This window comes from Pristiophorus japonicus, chromosome 13 (assembly GCF_044704955.1).
Source record: "Pristiophorus japonicus isolate sPriJap1 chromosome 13, sPriJap1.hap1, whole genome shotgun sequence".
Classification (NCBI taxonomy): domain Eukaryota; kingdom Metazoa; phylum Chordata; class Chondrichthyes; family Pristiophoridae; genus Pristiophorus; species Pristiophorus japonicus.
Genome location: NC_091989.1, coordinates 195,853,383 through 195,878,041, shown reverse-complemented (window position 1 = coordinate 195,878,041; position 24,659 = coordinate 195,853,383). Strand labels below are relative to the sequence as shown.

General features: G+C 48.4%; 1 protein-coding gene across 6 annotated transcripts in view; it reads left to right on the top strand.

Moving 5' to 3' along the window:
- zc3h18 (zinc finger CCCH-type containing 18) overlaps window positions 1-24,659 on the top strand; it is a 142,927-nt gene that overhangs the window by 35,873 nt on the left and 82,395 nt on the right. For 5 of the 6 annotated variants that reach the window (XM_070898346.1, XM_070898349.1, XM_070898345.1 and 2 more), the window contains 8 exons: window positions 4,010-4,094; window positions 5,695-5,843; window positions 6,183-6,197; window positions 10,330-10,422; window positions 11,219-11,370; window positions 14,060-14,092; window positions 16,768-16,879; window positions 19,567-19,862. In XM_070898346.1, the coding sequence (XP_070754447.1) occupies window positions 4,010-4,094; window positions 5,695-5,843; window positions 6,183-6,197; window positions 10,330-10,422; window positions 11,219-11,370; window positions 14,060-14,092; window positions 16,768-16,879; window positions 19,567-19,862 (935 nt within the window). The remainder of the gene's footprint in view (window positions 1-4,009; window positions 4,095-5,694; window positions 5,844-6,182; window positions 6,198-10,329; window positions 10,423-11,218; window positions 11,371-14,059; window positions 14,093-16,767; window positions 16,880-19,566; window positions 19,863-24,659) is intronic. The other variant, XM_070898350.1, reaches the window with a different exon arrangement.

Sequence of the window (24,659 nt, the reverse complement as noted above, 5' to 3'; positions counted from 1 at the left end):
CTGGTTGCAGTTTTTCATTTTGTTTGAGTCAAGTTATATATTTTGCAAACCTGAGATTTTGCTTGTGATTTCCTTATCCAAAAATATCCCGCTGTGGAGCCCAAACTCCTTTTTAATCTGTCTGTACAATGTTCCTCAGCTCTAACCCGAGGAGAGGATCCCCTACTGTAATTCATGCAATTCAACAGTGACTGCACTTTATTTAAAAAAAAAAGTATTTCATTGGCTGTAAAGCACTTGGAGACATCCTGAGGGTGTGAAAGATGCTGTATGAATGTTGAGTCTTTTACTGCAGCAGGATGGATGTTTCCACACCTCTACAGCTATCCATGCAGCTTATCTGAGTGAGAAGTATAATTGGTGCTAGTTTTGTACTGTACCACATGCTGGTCACCTCATTCAGACACCCCTCCTGAAATCTCTCTGGTTAAATTGTGCACTTCCCCTCGCTGCATTGGGAGATAACCTGTTCCAGGTTTCTGTCCGCTGGCTAGTAAGAGATGCTGGTGAAAGGCCCAGAATGCTCCCCTTCCTCTCCTAGCGTTCTCTCTACCACCCATTCCCTACCAGCAGTTTCATGCTTCCATTGCAGTACTTTCCATGTGTGGAATCCTGTCCCTGATCACCCTGCATGACTGACCCAAGTCACTACATAATATTTATAGCACAGGATCAGGACATTCTGCCTAACGGGTCCTTCCCCTCTCCTTTCCGAAAGACATGCTCCAGTTCCACATTCGGGTGCCTCACTATTCCCTCACACAGGTGCCCTTTTTCTCATGGGTGAGCCAGGAGTCCGAGGCTTTAGTTATGAGGAGAGAAAAGAGAATCTGGTGCTCTTTTCATTAGAACTGAGATACTTTGGGATTTCAAAGTTGGGGCCAGAGGGGGCTTAGACAGTGAGGGTGGGGAGCATGAGGGAGAAAGAGTTGGAGGATGTCAGCAGATGGTCAGAGGAAGGTTTGTTTGTGGAGAGCTCCCTCGGAAGCTGCTATCCCATCCACCATCTTGGACGATTCATGAGATCTGATTTGTTCAAAGTTATACGTGGTTTTGACGCGGTAAATCAGGGAAAAGCTATTTCTATTGGTCGGTTAGTTGCTATCTAGAGGCATAAATTTATCATCACCAATACAACAAAGGATGCCGAGAATTGTTTTTTTACGGAGTGAGATTGTTGGATCATTAAATGTTCCACCAGAAACTGGTGGAAGCAGAATCATCACAGCTTTGAAAAAGGAAGTGGATAAATATTTAGATTCATAGAATTGTACAGGATCATTCAGCCCATCGCATTTTGCCATCTTGCTGAAAGAGCTATCCACCTTAATCCCATTCCTTTGTCCTTGCCCCATAGCGTTTTACATTTTTATTTTTCTGATATTTATCTTTGTATCATTTTAGTGAATCTCTTCTGCACCCTCTCTCTTGCCTCCATATCCTTCCTACAGTAAGGTGACAAAGATTGGTCACAATATTCTGTTACAATTTTGTAGTCTATTCTGCAATTTTAAAAACCCCAAAATTCCTCTACTCCATTTAAAGTTTTACCATGCAGTGTACATGTTCTCTCTTTTCACCCATAATTTACCAACTGTCCTTTCTCGACATTAAATTTGATCTGTCATTTATTTACCTGGTCTCCTTGCCTGTGTCCGCCTGTTAACCGTGTCATTTGCAAATTTTGATTCTGTGGAGTAGATTTTCAATTTAAAGTTTGAGCATAAACCTGGAGTTGCAAATTAACCGCCCGTTATAGAAACCGCCTGAATTTAATTCTGATTAAAATCAATGGAAATGCAAATGGGGTAATTCCTCTGACCAGCAGCTGATCCACAGTGCCAGTTTCACACCCTGGAGGATAGCTGGAAATCTGCCCATGTATCCCTGATACCAAGTCCACATCCTGTGTATATAGAAAGAACAATGGTCCAATACTGACCAATGCAGAACAGCACTGTGTATAACCAGTCTGAAAAATATGATTAACCAAGTCATTCAAATTCCTAATTCAACTTCTTTAATAAACTTCCTATCAATGCTGCCACACTCATATCATAGAGTGGTTACAGCACAGATGGAGGCCATTCGGGCCGTCGAGCCCGTGCCGGCTCTCTGCAAGAGCACTTCAGCTAGTCCCACTCCCCCGCCCTTTCCCCATAGCTCTGCAAACTTTTTTTCCTTCAGGTATTTGTCCAACTCCCTTTAGAAAGCCATTGTTGAAACTGCCTCCACCACCCTCTCAGGCCGTGCATTCTAGATCCTAACCACTTGCTGTGTAAAAAAAAAAGTTTCTCCTCGTGTCGCCTTTGGTTCTTTTGCCAATCACCTTAAATCTGTGTCCTCTGGTTCTTGACACTTGTACCATCTCTCTATCTAATCTGTCTAGATCCCTCATGATTTTGAACACCTCTATCAAATCTCCTCTCGATCTTCTCTGCTCGAAGGAGAACAACCCCAGCTTCTCCAGTCTATCCATGTAACTGGAGTCCTTCATCCCTGGAACCATTCCTTTATGCCATCCACAAGCCTACTTGTACAATGCATTATGACAATCCATAAACACTTCAATTTCTAGTTGTTTCTATGACAAGCAGCTGATCCACAATGCCAGTTTTACGCACAGATGTTAAGTGCACTGTTTCAAATACTCACCACCTCTGCTGTAAAATTCTGTGATTATCTATAAAGCCAAACTGAGAAGAGCAACCGGTTCAGTGAATAAGTCAATTTGGATGCATCAAGTATGATGAATCATCATAGGCAGTCCCTCGGAATCGAGGAATACTTGCTTCCACTCTTAACATGAGTCCTTAGGGGGTTGAACAGTCCAATACGAGAACCACAGTCCCTGTCACAGGTTGGACAGATAGTCGTCGAGGGAAAGAGTGGGTGGGACAGATTTGCCGCACGCTCTTTCCGCTGCCTGCGCTTGGTTTCTGCATGCTCTTGGCGATGAGATTCTTGGTGCTCAGAGCCCTCCCGAATGCACTTCCTCCACTTAGGGTGGTCTTTGGCCAGGGACTCCCAGGTGTCAGTGGGGATGTTGCACTTTATCAGGAAGGCTTTGAAGGTGTCCTTGAAACGTTTCCTCTGTCCACCTTTGGCTCGTTTGCTGTGAAGGAGCTCCGAGTAGAGCGCTTGCTTTGGGATTCTCGTGTCTGGTATGCGGACAACGTGGCCTGCCCAGCCGAGCTGATCAAGTGTGGTCAGTGCTTCAATGCTGGGGATGTTGGTCGAGAACGCGAATGTTGGTGCGTCTGTCCTCCCAGGGGATTTGTAGGATCTTAAGATATGAATAGCTCCCAGCTGTATGCAGAATCTTATTCACGGACTCATTTCTGGCAGATAGGTGTTGTTGAAATCCCAGAAACAGTTTTATCCCAGGGCCACTGCAGTTGCTCTGCAGGTTACTCCCATTAATTGTTGGTTCTGTTCAAATTTTAATCTTTATCTGAATTGAAACTAGTCCCACTCATGTGAATTGTATGATCTTTATTTCTGTAATACACTGTTGATATAAGATATTCTATTACATTGAGCATAAGAAATTATACAAAAGCGGAAATAATTTGAGGGAATAAATTCAAAGTTTTGCACAAAAATGTGTCACAGAACACTGAAATGTATTGGCTGGTGTGCAGGATTTGTGACAGCTTAGTGGAACCCGGTGCCCATTCCTCGTGTGCGAGCCTAGAACATGTGTTGGCAGATTATCCAGCTGTGGATGTGATAACCAGTCTTGATCCTGTCCTTGCTCGCTCTGTGTTCACTAATACCCATTTCCAGCACTGGCCCCTAACGCAGGGCCGCTGCAGCCAATTGTATTTGGGGTTTTCACTCTATCCCCCAGAAGTCTGCCTCCAACATCAAAAAGACAAATCAGATACTTTCCGCAGATTTCTAACTGCCTCACTCCACTCTAGACAAAAGATGCCTGACTCTCGTTCTCCCCCTCCTTACTTTAACTGGGAAATCCCATGATGACCTTTTTTTTTCCTGTTGCTAGGACGACGATCTTGAGGAAGGCGAAGTGAAAGATCCCAACGAGAGGAAAGTCCGACCAAAACCCATCTGCAGATTCTACATTAAAGGTAATCACTGACTCGGGGAGGCTTCAGAGCTCTGAGATTGGAACTAGAATAATTAGAGAGTTTGTGGGAATGATCAGAACCTAACCCCATCAATGCAGTCTGTTACCTTGAAAGTGAGAGATGAAAGCACAGTTTATCATCATCTCCACCCCCAGATTGTGCTTCACCTGGATTCCCTCATGGTATTTGACAATATCTGTTTAGATAATACAATTTTTGAGAGTGGTTTGAGATGAGGCACGATCAGAGAATGCAATTTAACCGAACACTGCAAACAAACGCGTAATGTTCTCGGTCAAGGATGTGTCATGTTCTGTAGGTTCGTTGTGTTCTTGTCTAAAAAGACTGTCATTTCTTTGAGAATTTGTGATTTTTCGATGGGCACAGCTGTACCACCGCAGTCAGGTTATCATTTTCTAATCTATAATTTGACAGGTCTATTAATTTTTAAAGAAGGAACCATGACCATCATACAAGGGGAGATGTGGGAGCAGCGCTGCTCTGACAGACTCAGTGCAGCGATTTTGTCAGCAGATCAGGCCAGCAGCTGGTAGAGAAAGGGGAAAAGTTAAGGTTTCCGGTATAACCCATTGTCAAAACTGTGCTGACAAAGGGCCTGAATCGTTAACCCCTCCGTTCGCTCCATAGATGCTGCCTGACCTGCTGAGCATTTCTAGCACTTATGCTTCAGATTCCCAGCATCTGCAGTATTGTGCTTTTTGTTTCTATTCTTTGCAAACATTTCTCTTGTTGCTTTTCCTCCCTTGCAGCATGAGATTCAGTATGATGCAGGTTTGATTTTTAATGAACAGATTTTTACGGGAATGGGCACATGCTCACTTTGCAATTGGAGCCATTCAGCCCATCATGTCTGTGCTGGCTGTATGCTAGAGCAATGTAAAACTAATCCCAGTTTCCCCATAGCCCTGTATCTTTTGCTATAAGTATTTACCCAGTTTTTTTCCTTAAAAGAAGCAATGGTCTTTGACTCAACCACTCGCTGCAATACCACCATCCAATTACTTTAAAGCTCATTGAATAGCAATTTGCTCTTGTATAGCTCCTTTAACAGCTCCTAAAGTGCTTTAATGAGATGCGAGACTTCAAAAATATCATTGAGCAAGAGTAAAAGGGAGTTAGGTGAGGGGGTGGTTGAAGGAGGTGGTATTGAGGAGGGTTTTGAAGGTGCGGAGAGATGAAGCAAGGTTGGGGGAATGAGCGAGGATTCCAGAGCACAGGGCCATGTTGCTCAAGGCTCAGCAACTGAGGGGTGAAGCAGTGAAAGGGGGACACGTGGCCAGTGTCTGACGAGACGTCAAGTCTGAAAAACATCATCCTGACAATCAGCACTTGTTCAGTGACACACAGCAGTATTAACCAAGATTGTGTGTTCAAATCTGGCATGGAGCTTGAACCTGCAACCTTTAGACTGAGCTGAGAGTGCTACTAACTCAGTTAAGCTGGTATTTAAGCCCTGCTTGGTAGAGTGAGAATCTAGATAAATTGGTAAATTAGTCCTTCACTGTTACTTTGTGTTTAAACATAACAACTACGTTCTGGTTGTTCTGCCTGTTGAATGTTAAAAATGGCTGTTTTGTAGGTAACTGCACTTGGGGAAATAATTGTCGGTTTATCCATCCGGGAATAAATGATAAAGGAAACTACTCGCTGATAGCCAAACCAGATCCTTTTTCACCTAATGGAGGACACCATCTGGGACCCCACCCACTGATGCAGGCCAACCCTTGGGTAAGTGAGCATTACATGCTGTAACACAGAAATTGGCCATTCGGCCCATCAAGACCGTGTTGGTATTTTCCTCCACATGAGCCACCTCGTCTAATCTCACTCCCTCTACCTTCTAATGCTTTGCTTTCTCAGGTAACTGAGTAACAATTGAATTCCTGTTTATGACTGAGAATTCCGTATTCCATCTGTTTGAAGATTTTTTTTCTCACCTTTCCTTTAAATTTTTTTGTGATTTATCTTTCCAGTGCCCAACCCAGAAGTGAGGCAGAATTTTAAAACTAAATAAACTGCTTGTGCACTCTTTTTTTTAATGCCTGTTTTCATCTGCTTTCTTTCTAGGAAACGCACGTCTTGGTGAGTACCGATGAGAGCTGAATTTGTAAAATCCCTCCCAGGTGTTTAGCAGTCTAGTCATGCATTGGTAAAATTCAAGTACCACCAAAAGCTTGTTGTAGTGAGAGAAGGAATCGTCGAGCCTGGGAGAAAGGACAGAGGGGAGGAATTTGACTGAAATGCTCACCGGGATCGCTCCTGTGCTATAACTAGGGCCACTGATTTTCATAGAAAATTGGATGGAATCATAGACTGCGATCCCACTACACATTCTGGAATCCCACGTAATAAAATTGGAATTGGACTTAGTCATGGTAAGCCAGTGGCCCAGTGTCTCTCACTGTTTGTAGTGTGAAGGGACTCTGTACGTTTCTACACATTCCCCATAGTTATCAATGTTGGTAACGTAACTAAGAGAAAGCAGCCCTGTGAAATAAAGGACTTTCTGTGGGTAAATCTGAGAGGGATGTGCGTTATAGGTGTTCAATGAGTTAGAATCCCAATTTCCCTGTGGTGTTTAATGCCCCCCCACCCCTGTCCACATTCTGTCATGAGGGTAGAGCTTGGTGTGTGAACAAAATATATTTCAGAGTTCGAGATGTCATTCCCAAATGCAGTTGTTAGGGGCTGCAGTTCAACAAGAATCTCAGCAGTGATTCTGTTCAAACCATTTCTGAGCCCTTTCATAAGAATTAGGAGCAGGGGTCGGCCATACAGCCTCTCGAGCCTGCTTCACCATTCAGTAACACCATGGCTGATCTTCGACCTCAACTCCACTTTCTCACCCGATCCCCGTATCCCTTGATTCCTTGAGTCCAAAAAATCTATCTATCTCAGCCTTGAATATATTCAGAGACTCAGCATCCACAGCCCTCTGGTGTAGAGAATTCCAAAGATTCACAACCATCTGAGTGAAGAAATTCCTCCTCATCTCAGTCCTAAATGGCCAACCCCTTATCCTGAGACTGTGACCCCTGGTTCTAGACTCTCCAGCCCGGGGGAAACAACCTTCCTGCATCTACCCTGTCAATCCCTCTCAGAACCTGTTTCTCCCTTTGGAGATTTGTATTTTCTGGACATTGAATTTCCGAGAGAACAAGATCATTTTTCAGTAAAATACAGTTAATTCCTGGTTGTGAATCCTGTCCTGTGAATGTCGCACCATCGAGAGCATGACCCACGGTGAGGGCAGTGTGGCGCAAGGTGACCAGAAGTGGAACATTGGCAGATAAAAAGCCGGCCGTGATTGCTGGGCCCTGCTTGTTTGGTGTGTGACGCCTGCAACCTTGGATTGCAGCGATCCCCATGCTCCAAGTGTTCTGTTAAAGAGCGTGCTGGATAGTCGGCCACTTTTATCCATTCCACAAAGTCAAAGTTAAAATAATTCCACAGTGGCTTTAGTCTGTGTTAAATCTTACATGCCCGCTCCTGTTTACTCTATGTCCTCCTGCTATCACCGACTCTCTGTTTTTGTAGTTTTGTGTTCTTAACAATCCAGAATGAAACTGTCTGTAAGCGACTCCTCTTTCTCAAGCTCTAGTGCAACCTGTTCTAAGCAGAGTGGTTCACACTCGCCAACCTCCGCACAGTTACGGTTTACATTTATACCCGAGATTGCCGTGTGTGATGCTTCACTGGCAGGTTGCACAGAGAGCCCCGAGCCTTGTGAAGAAAGACTGGATCGACTAGACTTATATTCACTGGAGTTTAGAAGAATGAGGGGATCTCGGAGAAACACATAAAATTCTGACGGGACTGGACAGATTAGATGCAGGAAGAATGTTCCAGATGTTGGGGAAGTCCAGAACCAGGGGTCACAGCCTAAGGATAAGGGGTAAGCCATTTAGGACCGAGATGAGGAGAATTGTGAACATGTGGAATTCTCTACCACAGAAAGTTGTTGAGGACAGTTCGTTCGATATATTCAAAGGGGAGTTAGATGTGACCCTTACGGCTAAAGGGATCAAGGGGTATGGAGAGAAAGCAGGAATGGCGTACTGAAGTTGCATGATCAGCCATGATCATATTGAATAGTGGTGCAGGCTCGAAGGGCTGAATGGCCTACTCCTGCACTTATTTTCTATGTTTCTATGTTCAGCTGCTATCTTCAAGCTCAGCAAAGCATTGCAGTTGGCAGTAGCTACCTATAGGTGATGCTGTCGAGTCAGTACAGCTGCAGTATGATACATGGGGATGTTCAGTATTTCCAGTGTTCTCTGTCCTGTACTCTTAGTAAGATTAATTTTGTACTGCTGGTCCATGATTGAAATGTGGTGGAGTTAGAGGAACAGCTGTATTTGATTGTGTAATACCGAGACTGGTAACCTTTTTGTTATGGCCTTATTTTTAATTGGATGGAATCTTGACCTCTAAAGTAGGAGGGCACTACCAACTGAGCCAAGCTGGCCCCTCAGTTGGTGAAATGCGCCTTGCGACTGTACCTGTTTGTGGAAGGAATGCAAGGTGCTTCAACAGCCAGGATTTCCAAGAGCTGCTGTAATAGAACTGGGAATAATTAACACAGGGAGGAGGCCATTCAGCCGCTCGAACCTGTTCTGCCATTCAGTGAGACCATGGCTGATCTGTATCCTAACTCCACCTGCCGTGGCTCCATATCCTTTTATACCCTTGTCTGGCAAAAATCTATTAATCTCAGATATAAAATGATCAATTGAGCTAGCATCTACTGCTTTTTGTGGGAGAGAGTTCTGCACTTCACCGGCCTTTGTGTGAAGCAATGTTTCCTAACTTCTCTCCTGAATGGCCTGGCTCTGATTTTAAGGTTATTTCCCCTGTCCTGAATTCCTTCACCAGCGGGATAAGTTTCTCTCGATCTACCCTAGCAATCACTTTCAACATCCTAAAAACCTTAATCAATCACCCTTAACCTTCTACATTCTTGGGAATACAACCATAGATCATGTAAAATCTCCTCAAATTAAATATAATGCTCGGATCTATTTTTTTTGATCCAAAATGAATGAATTAAAAAAAAAAAAAAATTTGTTCATGGGATGTGGGCATTGCTGGCAAAGCCAGCATTTATTGCCCATCCCTAGTTGCCCTCGAGAAGATGGTGTTGAGCTGTCTTCTTGAACCGCTGCAGTCCTTGTGAAGGTACTTCCGTTGACTTTGTCATAGCGGTTTGTTACAACTGAGTTGGGCAGTTAAGAGTCAACCACATTGCTGTGGGTCTGGAGTCACATATAGGCCAGACCGGGTAAGGGCGGCAGATTTCCTTCTCTTAAAGACATTAGTGAACCAGATGGGTTTTTACGACAATCCGGTCGTTTCACGGTCACCATTACTGACACTAGCTTTTTAATTCCAGATTTATTTAATAAACTGAATTTAAATTCCCCAGCCGCCGTGGTGGGATTTGAACTCATGTTGCGGGATCATTAGTCCAGGCCTCGGATTACTGGTCCAGTAACATAACCACTGTGCTACCAAACCGTAAGCTCACACTTACCTGTGTTGAAATCCAGGTCGCAAGTTCCTCTCTTTCAAGCACTAATTTGTCTACATGTAGAGTACCCGCCTGGTCATTCATTCAGTCAGTCAATGGACACATCAGATTTCATAGTTATTTTTAAGATCTATTCTGTGAGCTTCCTGTACAGTGTAGCCAATCTCACCTGATGGTGAGACCAAGGTTGCAGGTGGATGTGACAAAGAGAAGTAGGTTGAGGGTTTCTGTTTTTCCCCCATATTTTTGATCTTCATCTCTTGGACTTGTAGAAACAGAGTGAAATAAGTGGAGTTCTGTTTGCCACAACTTGCAACATGTTAGATCCCTGGAGGAGGCCTAGTGGATGTTGGTTTGACTGGGATGGCCCAAGAGGCTGGGTGGACACCGGGAGACTGTTGAATGTTGATGTGCCAGGTACAGAGTACGCTGTGAGTGTTGGGGGTTCAGGGTGGAGCTATGTGTTGGCTCCGCAGTTGCTGATTATGGATCGAATACTTTCGTTTCATTCTCTGTTGCCACCTGCAGTTCTCATTCGTGCCACTAGATGGGGGTCAGTGTCCGTTGAATGTCGACATTACTGTGTGACTGCTGGGAATTCGGATCCAGCCTGTATCATTTCATGTAGAGCTTAAACAGTGACAATGTTTGGTTTCATGAAAGATTTTCTCTTTCTGGGACTAGGGTGCTCCTGTGATCGATGAATTGATGCCCCCCATTCCATTGGAACCTCCTGCAGAGAGTGCGTGGGAGAGAGGTCTGCGACATGCAAAAGAGGTAAATCGTATCATCCAAAATTACACCTACTAATTCACCATTCTCACCGAATTTTAGCACCTCCGACAATGTAGTACTCCCTTCGTACTGCCTCTCCGACAGTGCGGTGCTCCGTCAGTAATGCAGCGGAGGCTCCCTCAGTACTGCCCCTCCAACAGTGCAGCGGAGGCTCCCTCAGTACTGTCCCTCCGACAGTGCGGCGCTCCCACAGTGCGGCGCTCCCTCAGTACTGTCCCTCCCACAGTGCGGCGCTCCCTCAGTACTGTCCCTCCCACAGTGCGGCGCTCCCTCAGTACTGTCCCTCCCACAGTGCGGCGCTCCCTCAGTACTGTCCCTCCCACAGTGCGGCGCTCCCTCAGTACTGCACCTCCGACAGTGCAGCGCCTGCACTGAAGTGTCTGGATTATGTTCTCGAGTCTCTGGAACAGGGCTTGAACCACAACCTTCTGACTCAGTTGCGAGTGTTATCCACTGAGCCACAGCTGAGAGTGGGGAGGTTGGTGTGTGATGGTCTTGTTATGGCAAATGGCCTTTCAATGTTCTAAACAGTTCTCATTTTATTGGAAACATTTGGCTCGATGTTTCCAACTGGAGTTTAAAATATCGCAATTATAGAGTCAAACGAAGTGCCTGAAGCTGCTGGTTGTTCGGGTGCTTTAGGGACAGACACCGACTGTTGAGTCAGTGGATTTGAAGGTGGCTGGGGGAAGGAGAGAATTAAAGTACAAAAGGATTGTGGAGCACTGTGGAGCCGAGCATTGGGCTTCTCTTCAGTCTTTAAACCTTTTACTTTCAGATGCTGAAAAAAGCCACCATCAGGAAGGAGCAGGAACCGGACTTTGAGGAGAAACGCTTCAACGTCACCATTGGAGATGATGATTTTGACAAAGAAAATGATTTTTATCGGGACTGGAACTATCGTGTTGGGAGAGACATCAGAGAGCCAGGGTGAGCAGAGTGCCATTGAAAGGCACAGAAACTGGGCATAATGTGATCAATGGGAATGTGTGCTGTCCACTTGTTACTGGGCAAGGAATCTGCTCGGGCTCCCACACCCATTGCTGCAGCTGGCATCATGGTGCTAATGGCTCGTTTTGTCTCCGTGTATTTTAATATTGAATTCAAGCGGTTAAAATTCTCCGTGGCTTTAGTGTTCTGTCCCTGATTTTGCCGATGTGCTTTGTATGAGAGTGACGTCTGGTGGCAGGACATCAGTATTGTGCCACTCTTTATATTATCTGGGTACCCATTCTGGAGCACTGCCTAATTCAGGGTCCCCATGATCAATTACTCTGAGACCTCATTTAAAAAAAATTCAATTTCTGTTCCTGCTATTTCCAAGATAGCTCAAGCTGCTGATACTAACAGATCTTGGTGTTGTGATTTGAGATTTATCTGCCAGTAAGGCCACAGTGTTGAAAACATTCCTTTAAGCCCACAAGATTAGTGGGCAAATCAGTGAGTGAGAAATATCAACATAAGTAGAATGCTTCGCTGGCCTGATTGCCAGAGCTCAAAGGCCAGATATGCCCCAGGTCAATGTTCCCTGTAAATTGTTTTGGGGGTGTGCGGCACCTTTAAGTGGCTGCGCGGCCCATTCGAATCTTGTCGCATGTGTGGTTTGCCCCGTGTGAAAGCCGATGATCAGCCCGCAGCTTAACAGGGACGTTGCCCAGGGCAGTGCATTGACCTCATTGGAAGGTCAATCATTGGCATCACTTCAATCTGCAAAATCCCTTCATCCAAATGGACAATATTGCAGGTATTTTGCTGATTTGGGGAAGTTCTCATCAGACAAGCCGACTGACGGGCACCAAACTGGTCCCCCTCCGTACTGGGCAGAAGCAGCACAGATTCTTTGTCCATTTCGCATCAGCATCATTGGACCAGGACCTGACAGCAAAATAGTTTGCTCCAGTCCACCCGCACCCCCATATTCTGCACAGTGCGTCACGTGAGTGGTTGCTGATGTGCTAATGTAATGTAAATCCCATAGAGTTTGGGGTATACAAATGAATTGATGCTCGGCTCCTGTGAGTTCAGCACCATTTTCCATTTCATTCTAATGATTTCAGACTTGCTGCATGTTCAGTTTTCTCATTGAAAGGAAAATGTGATGTTGCCTGTATTTGTGCATTAAAAAGCTGCCCCCTCCCCCTCCTCTCCCTTTATGGGTTGGAATTTGACTACGTGTACAGTGTCTAGAGAATCTTTGAGCCATTGCACACTGCAAGGCTCCAGGTTCCATCTTTGATGTGTGCTGGGTTAATTTAATCCCAGCTGGGTGAATCAAATGGGGGGGAAGGGAGACTGAGTTGAAACGGGGCTCCTGTTCCTGATGAGGGTTAGCCGATTTCCCCCAAGGGAAACGACACGTGCATTTTTGAGAACAGGACCGCAATTGGCATTTGCCTCCATTCCTCCTGTAAGGCGCGCTGATCTTCAGGCTCACTGCTCTTGTACTTGCTCGTGACTCCAGCCACTGAGAGTTGATCAGAAACACTCGCCTGATAAAACCAGGGGCCATCCGGCTCTCTTAGTCGAGTGCTGAAGGTAGCATGCAGCGATCCCAGCAGCTGTTTACCCAGCAACTGGATAACAAGGAATCCTAGAAGTTTACAGCATGGAAGGAGGCCATTTCTGCCCATTGTGTCCATGCCGGCCAACAAGAGACTGTCCAGCCTAATCCCACTTTCCAGCTCTAGTTCCGTAGCGCTTCAAATGCACATCCAAGTATTTCTTAAATGCGTTGAGGGTTTCTGTCTCTACCACCGTTCAGACAGTGAGTTCCAGACCCCCACAACCCTCCGTGAAGAAATTTCCCCTCACGTCCCAACTAAACCTACCAATTACTGACAGTGCAGCACTCCCTCAGTACTGCCCCTCCGACAGTGCAGTGGGGCTCAGTACATAGAAACATAAAAAATAGGTACAGGAGTCGGCCCTGCGAGCCTGCACCACCATTCAATATGATCATGGCTGATCATGCAACTTATCAGTACCCTATTCCTGCTTTCTCTCCATACCCCTTAATTCCTTTAGCCGTAAGGGCCACATGTAACTCCCTTTTGAATATATCTAACAAATTGGCCTCAAGTACTGCTCTGAAGTGTCTGGATGGGTAATGGGCAAGTTGGTAACCCAAGGCCCATTGTATCCAGGTTCTATGGTGGATCCCACCGAAAGGAATGACTGTTCCAGGATGAGTTCTTTCAGTGGCCTTAGCGATGAGTATGTGCCAAAAAAAAATCTATTCGGGTCAACACTGTCTGTTTCCAAGGCTGGACTCTGGAACATGATGCTGTTGGGAGTATTTTGGCACAAATGTGACTGATGCACCAGTGGAGTACTTGTTTGAGGAGCAATTGGTTAGCAAGTTGCCGCAGTGCCCTCTTGACCAACTGTTGGACCAGGTTAGCTGATGTTTTCATTTATTGGTCTCGAGCGAGTACCATAACTATCATATGTTTCAGTTGGAGAAATGGGACTTGGGTATTTGGTTGCAGTTATTGACGGTTACTAGATTTTAAAGGCTGTTAAAGAGCTGCTCTCTGCTCCAACCCTTTTGGAAATTCGAACAAGTTTTTAAAAAGCAAGCCAAATAAATCTTTCTTGTACTTTTCTTCGAATGCACCAGTGACTTGGAGTACAGAGAGGCAATCAGCTACGGGTAAGGACTGTTGCGAGAATGTTCTGTACCATTGTTGTGCTTTCATTCATACCTGTGCTGCTCACACTGTACATCCTGCCTGGGCTGGAGCTTTGCATGAACATGACTGACTGTTAATTTCATTCCTGTTTCTGTTTCTGTGAAACAAAGGAAGGAAGAGGAGGCTGGAAGAATTTGTTCCATGTGAGTAAGGAGGGGGGGGTTATTGGAGCAAAATTAAAACTATTGAGAATCAACCATTTGTTGCTGGATTGTTGACAGCTGTGTGGGGTGGTCTTCAGACTGAGCTGTACAGAATTCCCAGGTGTCAACAAAGCTGTTCAGGCTAACATCAGAGAGAGAAAGGGTGGTTCTGCTTGTCTTTCAAGAGGGTTTTTTTGAGGGGGGTGGGGGTTAATGCCTTTTGTTAGAATTGTTATGTGAGACCACTGACGTGTGGATTTGAACAACAGTCAACCGTCTCACTGGGGAGGGGGAAAATTCTAGACTTACTAGCCGGGTGAAAATGTTCCTGTGAATTGCAAAGTCCGGCCCCACCTCCTTCCCTTCCCCCACATCAGCTTTTCATGTTGCCGGAGTGTGACTTCCAATTAATGCTAAATTCTGGGCTGTACACTCAGCATGGGTTCTGCCCAGGCCTTTTCAGTTCCATTCGCAATTCCTCAGATAGCGTGCAGCAAGATCTGGACAACATCAAGGCTTGGGCTGATAAAAGGAAAGTAACATTTGCGCCACACAAGTGCCAGGCAATGACCATCTCCAACAAAAGAGGTTATCCACCTCTCCTTGACCTTCATTGGCATTACTATCCCCGAATCCTCCACCATTAACATCCTGGGGGGGTCACCAGTGACCAGAAACTTAGCTGGACCAGCCACATAAATACTGTGGCAACAAGAGCAGGTCAGAGACTGGCTATTCTGCAGTGAGTGTCTCACTTTCTGAATCCCCAAAGCCTTTCCACCATCTACAAGGCACGTCAGGAGTGTGATCGAATACTCTCCACTTCCCTTAATGAGTGCAGCTTCCACAACACTCATGAAGCTCGACACCATCCAGGACAAGGCAGCCCGTTTGATTGGCACCCCATCCACCACCTTAAACATTCACTCCCTCCATCACCGGCACACTGTGGCTGCAGTGTGCACCATCTACAAGATGCACTGCAGCAACTCGCCAAGGCTTCTTCGGCAGCACCTCCCAAACACACGACCTCTGCCAGGACAAGGGCTGCAGGTGCATGGGAACACCACCCCCTCCAAGTCACTTGGAAATATATCTCTGTTCCTTCATCATCACTGGATCAAAATCCTGGAATTCCCTCTCTAACGTTACTGTGGGAGCACCTTCACCACACGGACTGCAGCGATTCAAGAAGGGGGCTTGCCATCACCTCAGGATGAGCAGTAAATGCTGACCGTGCTAGCAACCCCCCCCCCCCCCCCCAATCCTGTGAATGAATTAATTAAAAACCTCCAGAACTTCAACATCTGTCAAAGGGAGGCTGTTTTCATCCCCGGTCCAAACCATCCCGCTGGAGCTACCATTCCCCAATGATGTCCTTTAAATAGGGTGATGATTCCTACTCCTCTCCCCCGCACTCAACTTTTACTCCTAATGAATGGGCCCACACAGCTCGTCATTCCCTCTTCCCAGTTTCACTGGGAAGGTGGCAGTGTAGGTGACATTGACTGATGCAAGGGTGAATGTCAGTATTGGGTGGGCAGGTGTGCTCATTTCAGTCTCGATTGTTGGGTTCTGTTTTTGTTCGTACAGCCAGATTCTTCCAGCCCTTCTGCTTAAAATGCTGTTCTGCACCCCTCGCAAATATCATTTGCTTTTCCCACGTCTCCTGTCCTTGGCACTGCAGCAGAAACTAATCATCCCCCGCAGGCTTGGCTGCCGAGCACGCTGAAATAAAATCAAGTGACTACACGGAAAATATCCTCGCCGTTCTCTCTTGTACTGGGTGCTCTATAAAAGATGGCCCAAGGATGCCCATATGGTACTGCGCTGAGCTAGTGGTCCCAGGAAATGAGCAGTGCTGCCCAATGTTGGGATGTGAGCTGCTTACCCGTGATGCTCCATGGAACGAGTTCCCAATTTCAGCGGTGCCAATTGTGGCGGCTGCCCTTCACCTACCCCATCGTGCTCCAGCAGCATCGAATCCCCAGGCCACAGGTTACCGACTCTCTCTCTCCCTCAGCCTGGAGCGGCAGCTACCATTAGAACTCGGGATGGCTCAATGCGCTTTCCGAGACGTACAAACCAGAACTATCCTAAGTTTATACTGAGTGGAGTTGATGGTTGGAATGGTCCCGGTGGCCTAATATCATCATCAGCCAAGATTCCCATTCCTGATCATTAGCCAGTGAGCACACCCCACCCAGTGGGGACAGTATTTGTGTGCAGATGTCGGGTGAGGATGTTACAGTGCCAGTAATGGAGGAAGTGACTGCTGGTGTTCATTGGCTAGTGCTGCACGCAACGAGTTACCACTTGGGCGATAGTGGAGGGCTAGCTGTATGTCACCATAGAGCAACCAAAGTCACCTCCGAGAAAATGAGGATAACTTCTTTGCTGCGTGTCTTTCTGATGTTGGTGTGTTGTAAACACTCCTGTGCTATGCAAGGAGTACACAGGCTTAAGGATTGTTTTTCTTTCTTGGCCCTCAGGCCTGACCAATATATAACTCCTTACTACGAGCAAGAAGTTGAGCGGTACTGGCGTGGTGGACAATACGAGAACTTCAGAGTCCAGTGGACAGAGGCCGACTATCATTACAGGGTAAGCACCTTGAGAAATAAAATGCACTTATGCAAAATGAAATATTATCCACCTCTGGTGATTTCCCATTCACTCATTCTCTTTGTCCTTTCCACAATCACGTCCAAGCCTCTGAAGTTGAGTCAAACAGCTAACTGCTGTACCCAGCAGAGGGAAACCCGCCCACTGAGGTGACTAGGCTGGTTAGCGAACCGGTCAGTAGTAACCAGCTGCAACATTAAGCATAGCACACAGGATGGTACAGCGCAGAAGGCCATTCGGCCTGTTGTGCCTGTGCCAGCTCTTTAAAAGAGCGATCCAATTAGTCCCACTTCCCTTCTCTTTCCCTACAACTCTGCAAATGTTTTCTCTTCAAGTACTTACTGCGTGTTTGCGGGGTCGAGCCGATCTCCCGGGGGTGGGGCCATTCCATTCGGGGTCTAGCCAATCTCCTGGGGGCCACTCCATTCAGGGTCTAGCCGATCTCCTGGGGGCGGCGCCACTCCATTCGGGGTTGAACCGATCTCCGGAAGGCGGGGCCACTCCATTAGGGGTCGAGCTGATCTCCCAGAGGTGGGGCCACTCCATTCGGGGTCGAGCCGGCCTCCTGGAGGTGGGGCCACTCCATTTGGGGTCTAGCCGATCTCCCAGGGGTCAGGGGGCACTCCATTCGGGGTCGAGCCGATCTCGGGGGTGGGGGGGGGAGGGGACTCCATTAGGAGTCTAGCCGATCTACTGGGGCAGGGTGGGCACTACATTAAGTGCCGGGCATTGGGGGGAGCGGGTGGGGGGGAAACCTTGCTTTCTGTGCACATGCCAGGATTTCCACAGGCACTGCTGATATGAGCTGGGTTGCTGTAGAGGTATTTACCCACAGGGTGTGACATTGCCATGGATGCTGGGAGCAGGGTGTTCGCTCACTGAATGCAATGGGTAAAGTGCTGATTTCCATATAAATAAACACAGGTAGTAAAAGTGGGTTTTGAATTTCCACACTTCAGTGAATCTCTGAGTTATCACTCTGGAAAAGGGGTTTCTATTTTTGGTGTGACCTCCCTCTATTTACATAGAATGACATAAATACAGCACTGAAACCGGTCGTTTGCCCACCTGGGCCATGCTGCCTATTCTCCATGTGAGCTTGCAGTGCCGCTTAATTCAAATTGTTGGATTCAAAGATTGAACATTAAATTTCCTCTTTGCCTTGTGTTATTGGATAATTCAACATTTTTAGTGCATATACCTAATTTGAATGAATGGGAGTAGTTTATTGTTTTATTCCTGGAGCGACTCAGCAGGTCGGGCAGCATCTATGGGGAGGCCAAGCGCGTGAACTTTCTGACTCTTTATCCAAACTGGAAGATATTACCAGGTGAAAAACATTGAGAAAGGAACCGGACACGGGGAACTTGGAACACACATGCAGGAAAAGGGGAGAAATTGAGGAGGCGGTCTGTATCCTTGGTGTCAACTTGCTCTGGGTCACTGGAGCCTGCTCTTCTTTGCCAACTTTTCAAGCTTCTCTTTCATCTGCTTAGCCCCAATCCTTTTAGCTATTCACAGACACTCTGTGTCTGATATGTCCCATTTCCAATTTCTCCTATTCAACCTATTATCTTGTGCTTGCATCATTTCTGCCATTTAACCATTTCCTGTTTTCCATTGAAGCACTTTGCAGGTCATTGTGTTTCTATTGTGCATATGCTTTTTGTCTGCTCCGTCTTCCCTTTGTCCTGTTCCTCTTTAAATGCTACTCATCTGCAATGTCTTCCAGTTCTGATGATGGTCCCACACCTGAAACATTAACTTGTCTGTTCCCTCCACTGATGCTGCCTGACCTGATTAGTGTTTCCAGCATTTTCTGGTTTTGTTTGATTTCCAGCATCTATAAAACTTGTGTTTTTTATTCATGTTTTCGTGGCATGCAGCAGGCCACTCTGATCTGGGCCTCAGAACTATAACTGAGAAAGATGAGTGAAAGGGTCTTGGGCTGTGTTTCCACAATAAAGGTGCTAAATTGATGTTAGCTGTTGTAATGAGTTGAACTGGAAATGTTTTTTGTGAATGGATGACCTCGGCTGCCCTCTTCCCTGTTGTGCAAGGCTGCAGGAAATGTAGTCACTTCAATCAGTGCTGCATGTATTACCCAGAGTTACCCAAACATGGAAAACATTGCATAATGCGATACCGTTGAGAAATCTATGCTCCACTGAAATGAACTAAAACAGCTTTTTTCAACTTTCTCCTCCACTCCACAATCAAGCCTGGGATATTTCCATGGACTGAAGCCAGTCACCCTGCCCAGCCTGAATGGTTTAATTCTGTCCTTGTGACAGCCGCACTCTCTCCAGCAGTGCTCAGGCTATTTCCTCTCCACAGATGCTGCCTGACCTGCTGAGATTTCCAGCACTTTGTTTTTATTCCAGTTTCAGCATCCGCAATATTTTGCTTTTGTGTCGTGGTCAGGGGCAGGTACCCTTTCCCCAGCCTATACCCAGAGCCCCAACTGCTGACCCAGCTAAGTTGAGCACAGACTGAAAATTGAACCTGTGGCCATCTCTTCTCTGTTGTGTGTACCTTGGTCCAGCACTGTGCCGAGTGATGCCTTTGCCCACTGGATCATTTGTAGTGCGAGACAAGTGTTGACGTTGCTTTAAGGACTGACAAAAAGGATACAATCTTTTTTTTTCTCTCTCTATCCATGCCAGGAAAGAGAGAGGGAGAGGGAGAGGGAAAGAGAACGAGAAAGAGAACGAGACAGACACAGAGAACAACGCGAGAGGGAAAGAGAAAGAGAAAGAGAACGAGGAAACAGGATACGAGAGAGAGAGCGGGACAGAGAGCGTGAACGCGACAAAGAACGGCAGCGGAGAAAAGAGGAATGGGAGCGAGAGCGTGGAGAGCGTGCAAAGCGAGAAGAAAAAGATACAAAAGTTCAAAAAGTACAAAAAGACAGAGAACGAGAGAAGGAAAAACCAAAGCAGAGAACGCCACCTCCAGCGAGGTAAGCACATTCATTCGAGGTTTTGGGCACTAAGGCCCCAGCTTTTAAAGATGGTAGTATTTTTGCACTGGTCTGTATGCATACTAGTAATATCAGTGATGCGTATGTAATCTCCCTTCGCCCACTCATTTTGGCACCTTGTGTGGTTTAAGTGACAATAACACTGTATTGTCTTTGATTACTTCATTCACCTAACTATGCAGCCCGAGGGTCTGCTGATGAGAAAATTGCTGTCACCGTCAGCAGCTACACCTCAAACACCTCGTTAATCCAGAACATTGTATGAAGCAATTGTACAAAACGTATCCCCATGTGTCATAAGTACAGATCTTCCTTGAACTTCAGATAGCTCGGTGGGTAAAAGCACATTGGAATCTGGTATTAAGCCTTACAGACCAGGAAAGGTCCGGGGGTCGGTCCCTGCCTGGGCTCGGGGGTCCGGGGTCGGTCCCTGCCTGGGCTCGGGGGTCCGGGGGTCGGTCCCTGCCTGAGCTCGGGGGTCCGGGGGTCGGTCCCTGCCTGGGCTCGGGAGTCCGGGGGTCGGTCCCTGCCTGGGCTCGGGGGTCCGGGGTCGGTCCCTGCCTGGGCTCGGGGGTCCGGGGGTCGGTCCCTGCCTGGGCTCGGGGGTCCGGGGGTCGGTCCCTGCCTGGGCTCGGGGGTCCGGGGGTCGGTCCCTGCCTGGGCTCGGGGGTCCGGGGGTCGGTCCCAGCCTGGGCTCGGGGGTCCGGGGGTCGGTCCCAGCCTGGGCTCGGGGGTCCGGGGGTCGGTCCCAGCCTGGGCTCGGGGGTCCGGGGGTCGGTCCCAGCCTGGGCTCGGGGGTCCGGGGGTCGGTCCCTGCCTGGGCTCGGGGGTCCGGGGGTCGGTCCCAGCCTGGGCCCGGGGGTCGGTCCCAGCCTGGGCTCGGGGGTCCGGGGGTCGGTCCCAGCCTGGGCTCGGGGGTCCGGGGGTCGGTCCCTGCCTGGGCTCGGGGGTCCGGGGGTCGGTCGCTGCCTGGGCTCGGGGGTCCTGGGATCGGTCCCTGCCTGGGCTCGGGGGTCGGTACGTGCCTGGGCTCGGGGGTCCGGGGGTCGGTCCCTGCCTGGGCTCGGCGGTCCAGGGGTCGGTCCCTGCCTGGGCTCGGGGGGTCGGTCCCTACCTGGGCTCGGGGGTCCGGGGGTCGGTCCCTGCCTGGGCTCAGGGGTCGGTCCCTGCCTGGGCTCGGGGGTCCGGGGGTCGGTCCCAGCCTGGGCTCGGGGGTCCGGGGGTCGGTCCCTGCCTGGGCTCGGGGGTCCAGGGGTCGGTCCCTGCCTGGGCTCGGGGGTCCGGGGGTCGGTCCCTGCCTGGGCTCGGGGATCCGGGGGTCGGTCCCTGCCTGGGCTCGGGGGTCCGGGGGTCGGTCGGTCCCTGCCTGGGCCCGGGGGTCGGTCCCTGCCTGGGCCCGGGGGTCGGTCCCTGCCTGGGCCCGGGGGTCGGTCCCTGCCTGGGCCCGGGGGTCGGTCCCTGCCTGGGCCCGGGGGTCGGTCCCTGCCTGGGCCCGGGGCTCGGTCCCTGCCTGGGCCCGGGGCTCGGTCCCTGCCTGGGCCCGGGGCTCGGTCCCTGCCTGGGCCCGGGGCTCGGTCCCTGCCTGGGCCCGGGGGTCGGTCCCTGCCTGGGCCCGGGGGTCGGTCCCTGCCTGGGCCCGGGGGTCGGTCCCTGCCTGGGCCCGGGGGTCGGTCCCTGCCTGGGCCCGGGGGTCGGTCCCTGCCTGGGCCCGGGGGTCGGTCCCTGCCTGGGCCCGGGGGTCAGACCCTGCCTGGGCCCGGGGGTCCGGGGGTCGGTCCTCTGTCCCCTTCGCAGCCTGCTGCCATCCGACCAGGTTCCTACTGCCCATTGTCATCTAATGACCTCTACTGGAAAATGTGTGTGGAAGACGAGTGCAGACTGGATTGAGCTCATTTGGCTTGCGCCCCCCGCCCCCCGCCCCCCCAAGCTCGAATAACCTGCTGCCACTCTCTACCTAAGCCCATGTAGAAGGAATGGTCACTGAAGTACCATGGAGCTGTACCCTTGAACCAGCAAGAGGCACTGGAAAAGAAACTAAAAATTGCGCGTGTGTCTCACACGCTCTCGCACACGTGTGCACGCACGCGCGCTCTCACGTATACACGTGCTCGCTCGCATACGCGCAAGCACACGTATACATACACAATAGTGTTCTGGAGTATGGTTAATGAGCAGCTTGACTTTCACTGCCTGGCACTGCTAGATCCTGGCATGAGTCACTGATACTCGATTTCCACCTCTGTTCAACAATTGATGTATTTTTCATTCAAAGATGAAGAGGATTGAGAACAGGCACCCTTGACTTGGGCATTAATACCTGGCTGTTACTACTGTGTACTATGGTGTTTAAATGTCTTTTTGTGGCTTGTAGTGTTGTCCTTATTAAACTCGCTTGTCTTTTATTGTGAATTAGTTTCAGTGAGCTCATTTCCTTATTATCTGCTTCTCGATCGAAACTGTAGTGGCTTGCTTGGGTTTTCTGCCACGTGTTGCATTAGAAGTCATCAACTGCAAGAATAAAAAGAAGGAAATGAGTTGTCTGTTGTCTGGGGAAACGTTGTATTTGTAACCCGGGACCAAGCGGGAAGTACAGCAAAGACTTTCAAGGTTTAATGGTTGTCCGTAGGTCGGTAGTCTCTAAGTAATTCTAAAATGCCAGCCCTTTCTCTGCAGTTTGAGGGAGTGAGCATAGTCTGATTGTTTACATCCCATCACCAGTGCTCACCGTGGGAATTCAGTGAGAGTTGGCCTTTAATTATTTCCTATTCTATTTTTACTGTAAATGGGATTTAGCACTTCAAGTAACAGTTGCCTGTCAGGAGCCAGCTTGGGGTTAGTTAGTCAGTCAGTCAGTAAGTGGTCAGAAGCCCATTGACTATAGTCTGCCTCCAGCAGCCCCTTTGCGAGCTGCTTATTTATCACTCTTCCATTCAGCCCTTCCTGTGCATATTCGCGCTGTCAGTTTTGGACTTCTATATGGCTCTTTCCATGCCATCATTTTGAGGGCATCAAGCTTGATCCATGTAGGTCCCATGCCTTGCTTCTCGTTGCCTTCCTACTGTAATGTACCCTTGTGTATAGGCGATTTGTCGTTCATTGATTGCAGATCACTGTGCCGAGCATCTGTGGAATTCTCTGCCCCAGAGAGCTGTGGAGGCTGGGTCATTGAATATATTTAAGGCGGAGATAGACTGATTTTTGAGTGATAAGGATTATGGGGAGCAGGCTGAGTCAATGATCAGAGCAGCCATGGTCTTATTAAATGGCGGAGTAGGATCGAGGGGCCAAATGGTCGACTCCTGCTCCTATTTCTTATGTTCTTATCCCCTTGTACGCAGATGCTGTTGCCAAATAGCCTCTGCTTCTGTCTCTTCCACGATCTAGGCCTCAACACCTTGCGGAAATGTTGTTTGGAGATCCAGCCTCCTACGCTCTTCCATTCCAATCCCGTGCCCCGCATGGCCGAGTGGATTTTACTATCTCAACAAACATGTGTGATTGTCTCGCATCCTCCACCAGTCATACAACTTCTCAAGTTTATAAATTTCCCCATGATATCTACCTCTTCACTATCACTGTTGTCTGTATTCCTTTATTGCTTTGTGCTGTTCTTTGGGCTCAATCTTGGGTTTTGAGGTAACTCATGTTGAATCCCCACTTTTTCATACAGTCCCCCTCGGATCCCTCACTATGCGAGAGGGTCAGACTCTTCATGCAGTGCCGAATGACATTGGCATTCACAGGTGGGGAACACTTCGTGACATCTTCTGATTGGTTGCAGATAAACGTGTAACTTGTTTTAAAATTATGTTATATGCTCTGGGTTTTTATAGATGATTTGGGGTTGGGCATAGGGAGCACAATATAGATGGATATTAGTGAACCAGTTGAAATGCTACTGCATTCATTCATTTTTCCTCAGCTAACCTCCAAAGGACCAGACTTACTGAGTTCAGTTTCACACCTTGCAATATTGAGATTTGAACTCACGACCTCTGGGTTGCACGTCCAGTACCTTAACCGTTCTTCTCCTCGAGTTTTTCTCTAAGCCTTGCGTCATCGTCAGTTCTGGGCATTTGACAAATTCTTTGAGATAGGGATGTTTTGTGGCTATTACAGCTTTCACTTTCTCCTGTGACTGTACAATATCTACAGCCAATGGGAATCTTAAAAATAATTGCAAGACACGAGCAATGGGGGAATCAAAAGATTTCACTCTTTCAGCATTCTTATACAGTTTAAGCTGTTGAATAAAAATCATGAGGTGTGTGTGTGTGTGTGTGTGTGTGTGTGTGTGTGTGTGCGTGGTTGCGGGGGTGGGGAGGGGATTAGAGAAAGGAGAGAAAAGGGGTAGGAAAGGGAGGAGTGGAGAGGTGGGTGTTTGAGAGAGAAGAGGAATTTGAGAGAGTGGGGGTGGGGGCAGTGAGAGAGAGTGGGGGTGGGGGGAGTGGGAGTGGGGGTGGGGGGAGTGGGAGTGGGGGTGGGGGGAGTGGGGGTGGGGGCAGTGAGAGAGTGGGGGTGGGGGCAGTGAGAGTGGGGGCGGGGGCAGTGAGAGAGTGGGGGTGGGGACAGTGAGAGAGAGTGGGGGCGGGGGCAGTGAGAGAGAGTGGGGGTGGGTTGCGGGCAATGCGAAGGCACCTCAAAGCGCTGGAGAAGTACTACTCTTGCGCTGCCTCCGCAAGATCCTGCAAATCCACTGGGAGGATAGACGCACCGATGTCTGTGTTCTAACTCATCCCCAGCATCAAAGCACTGACCACACTCGACCAGCTCCGT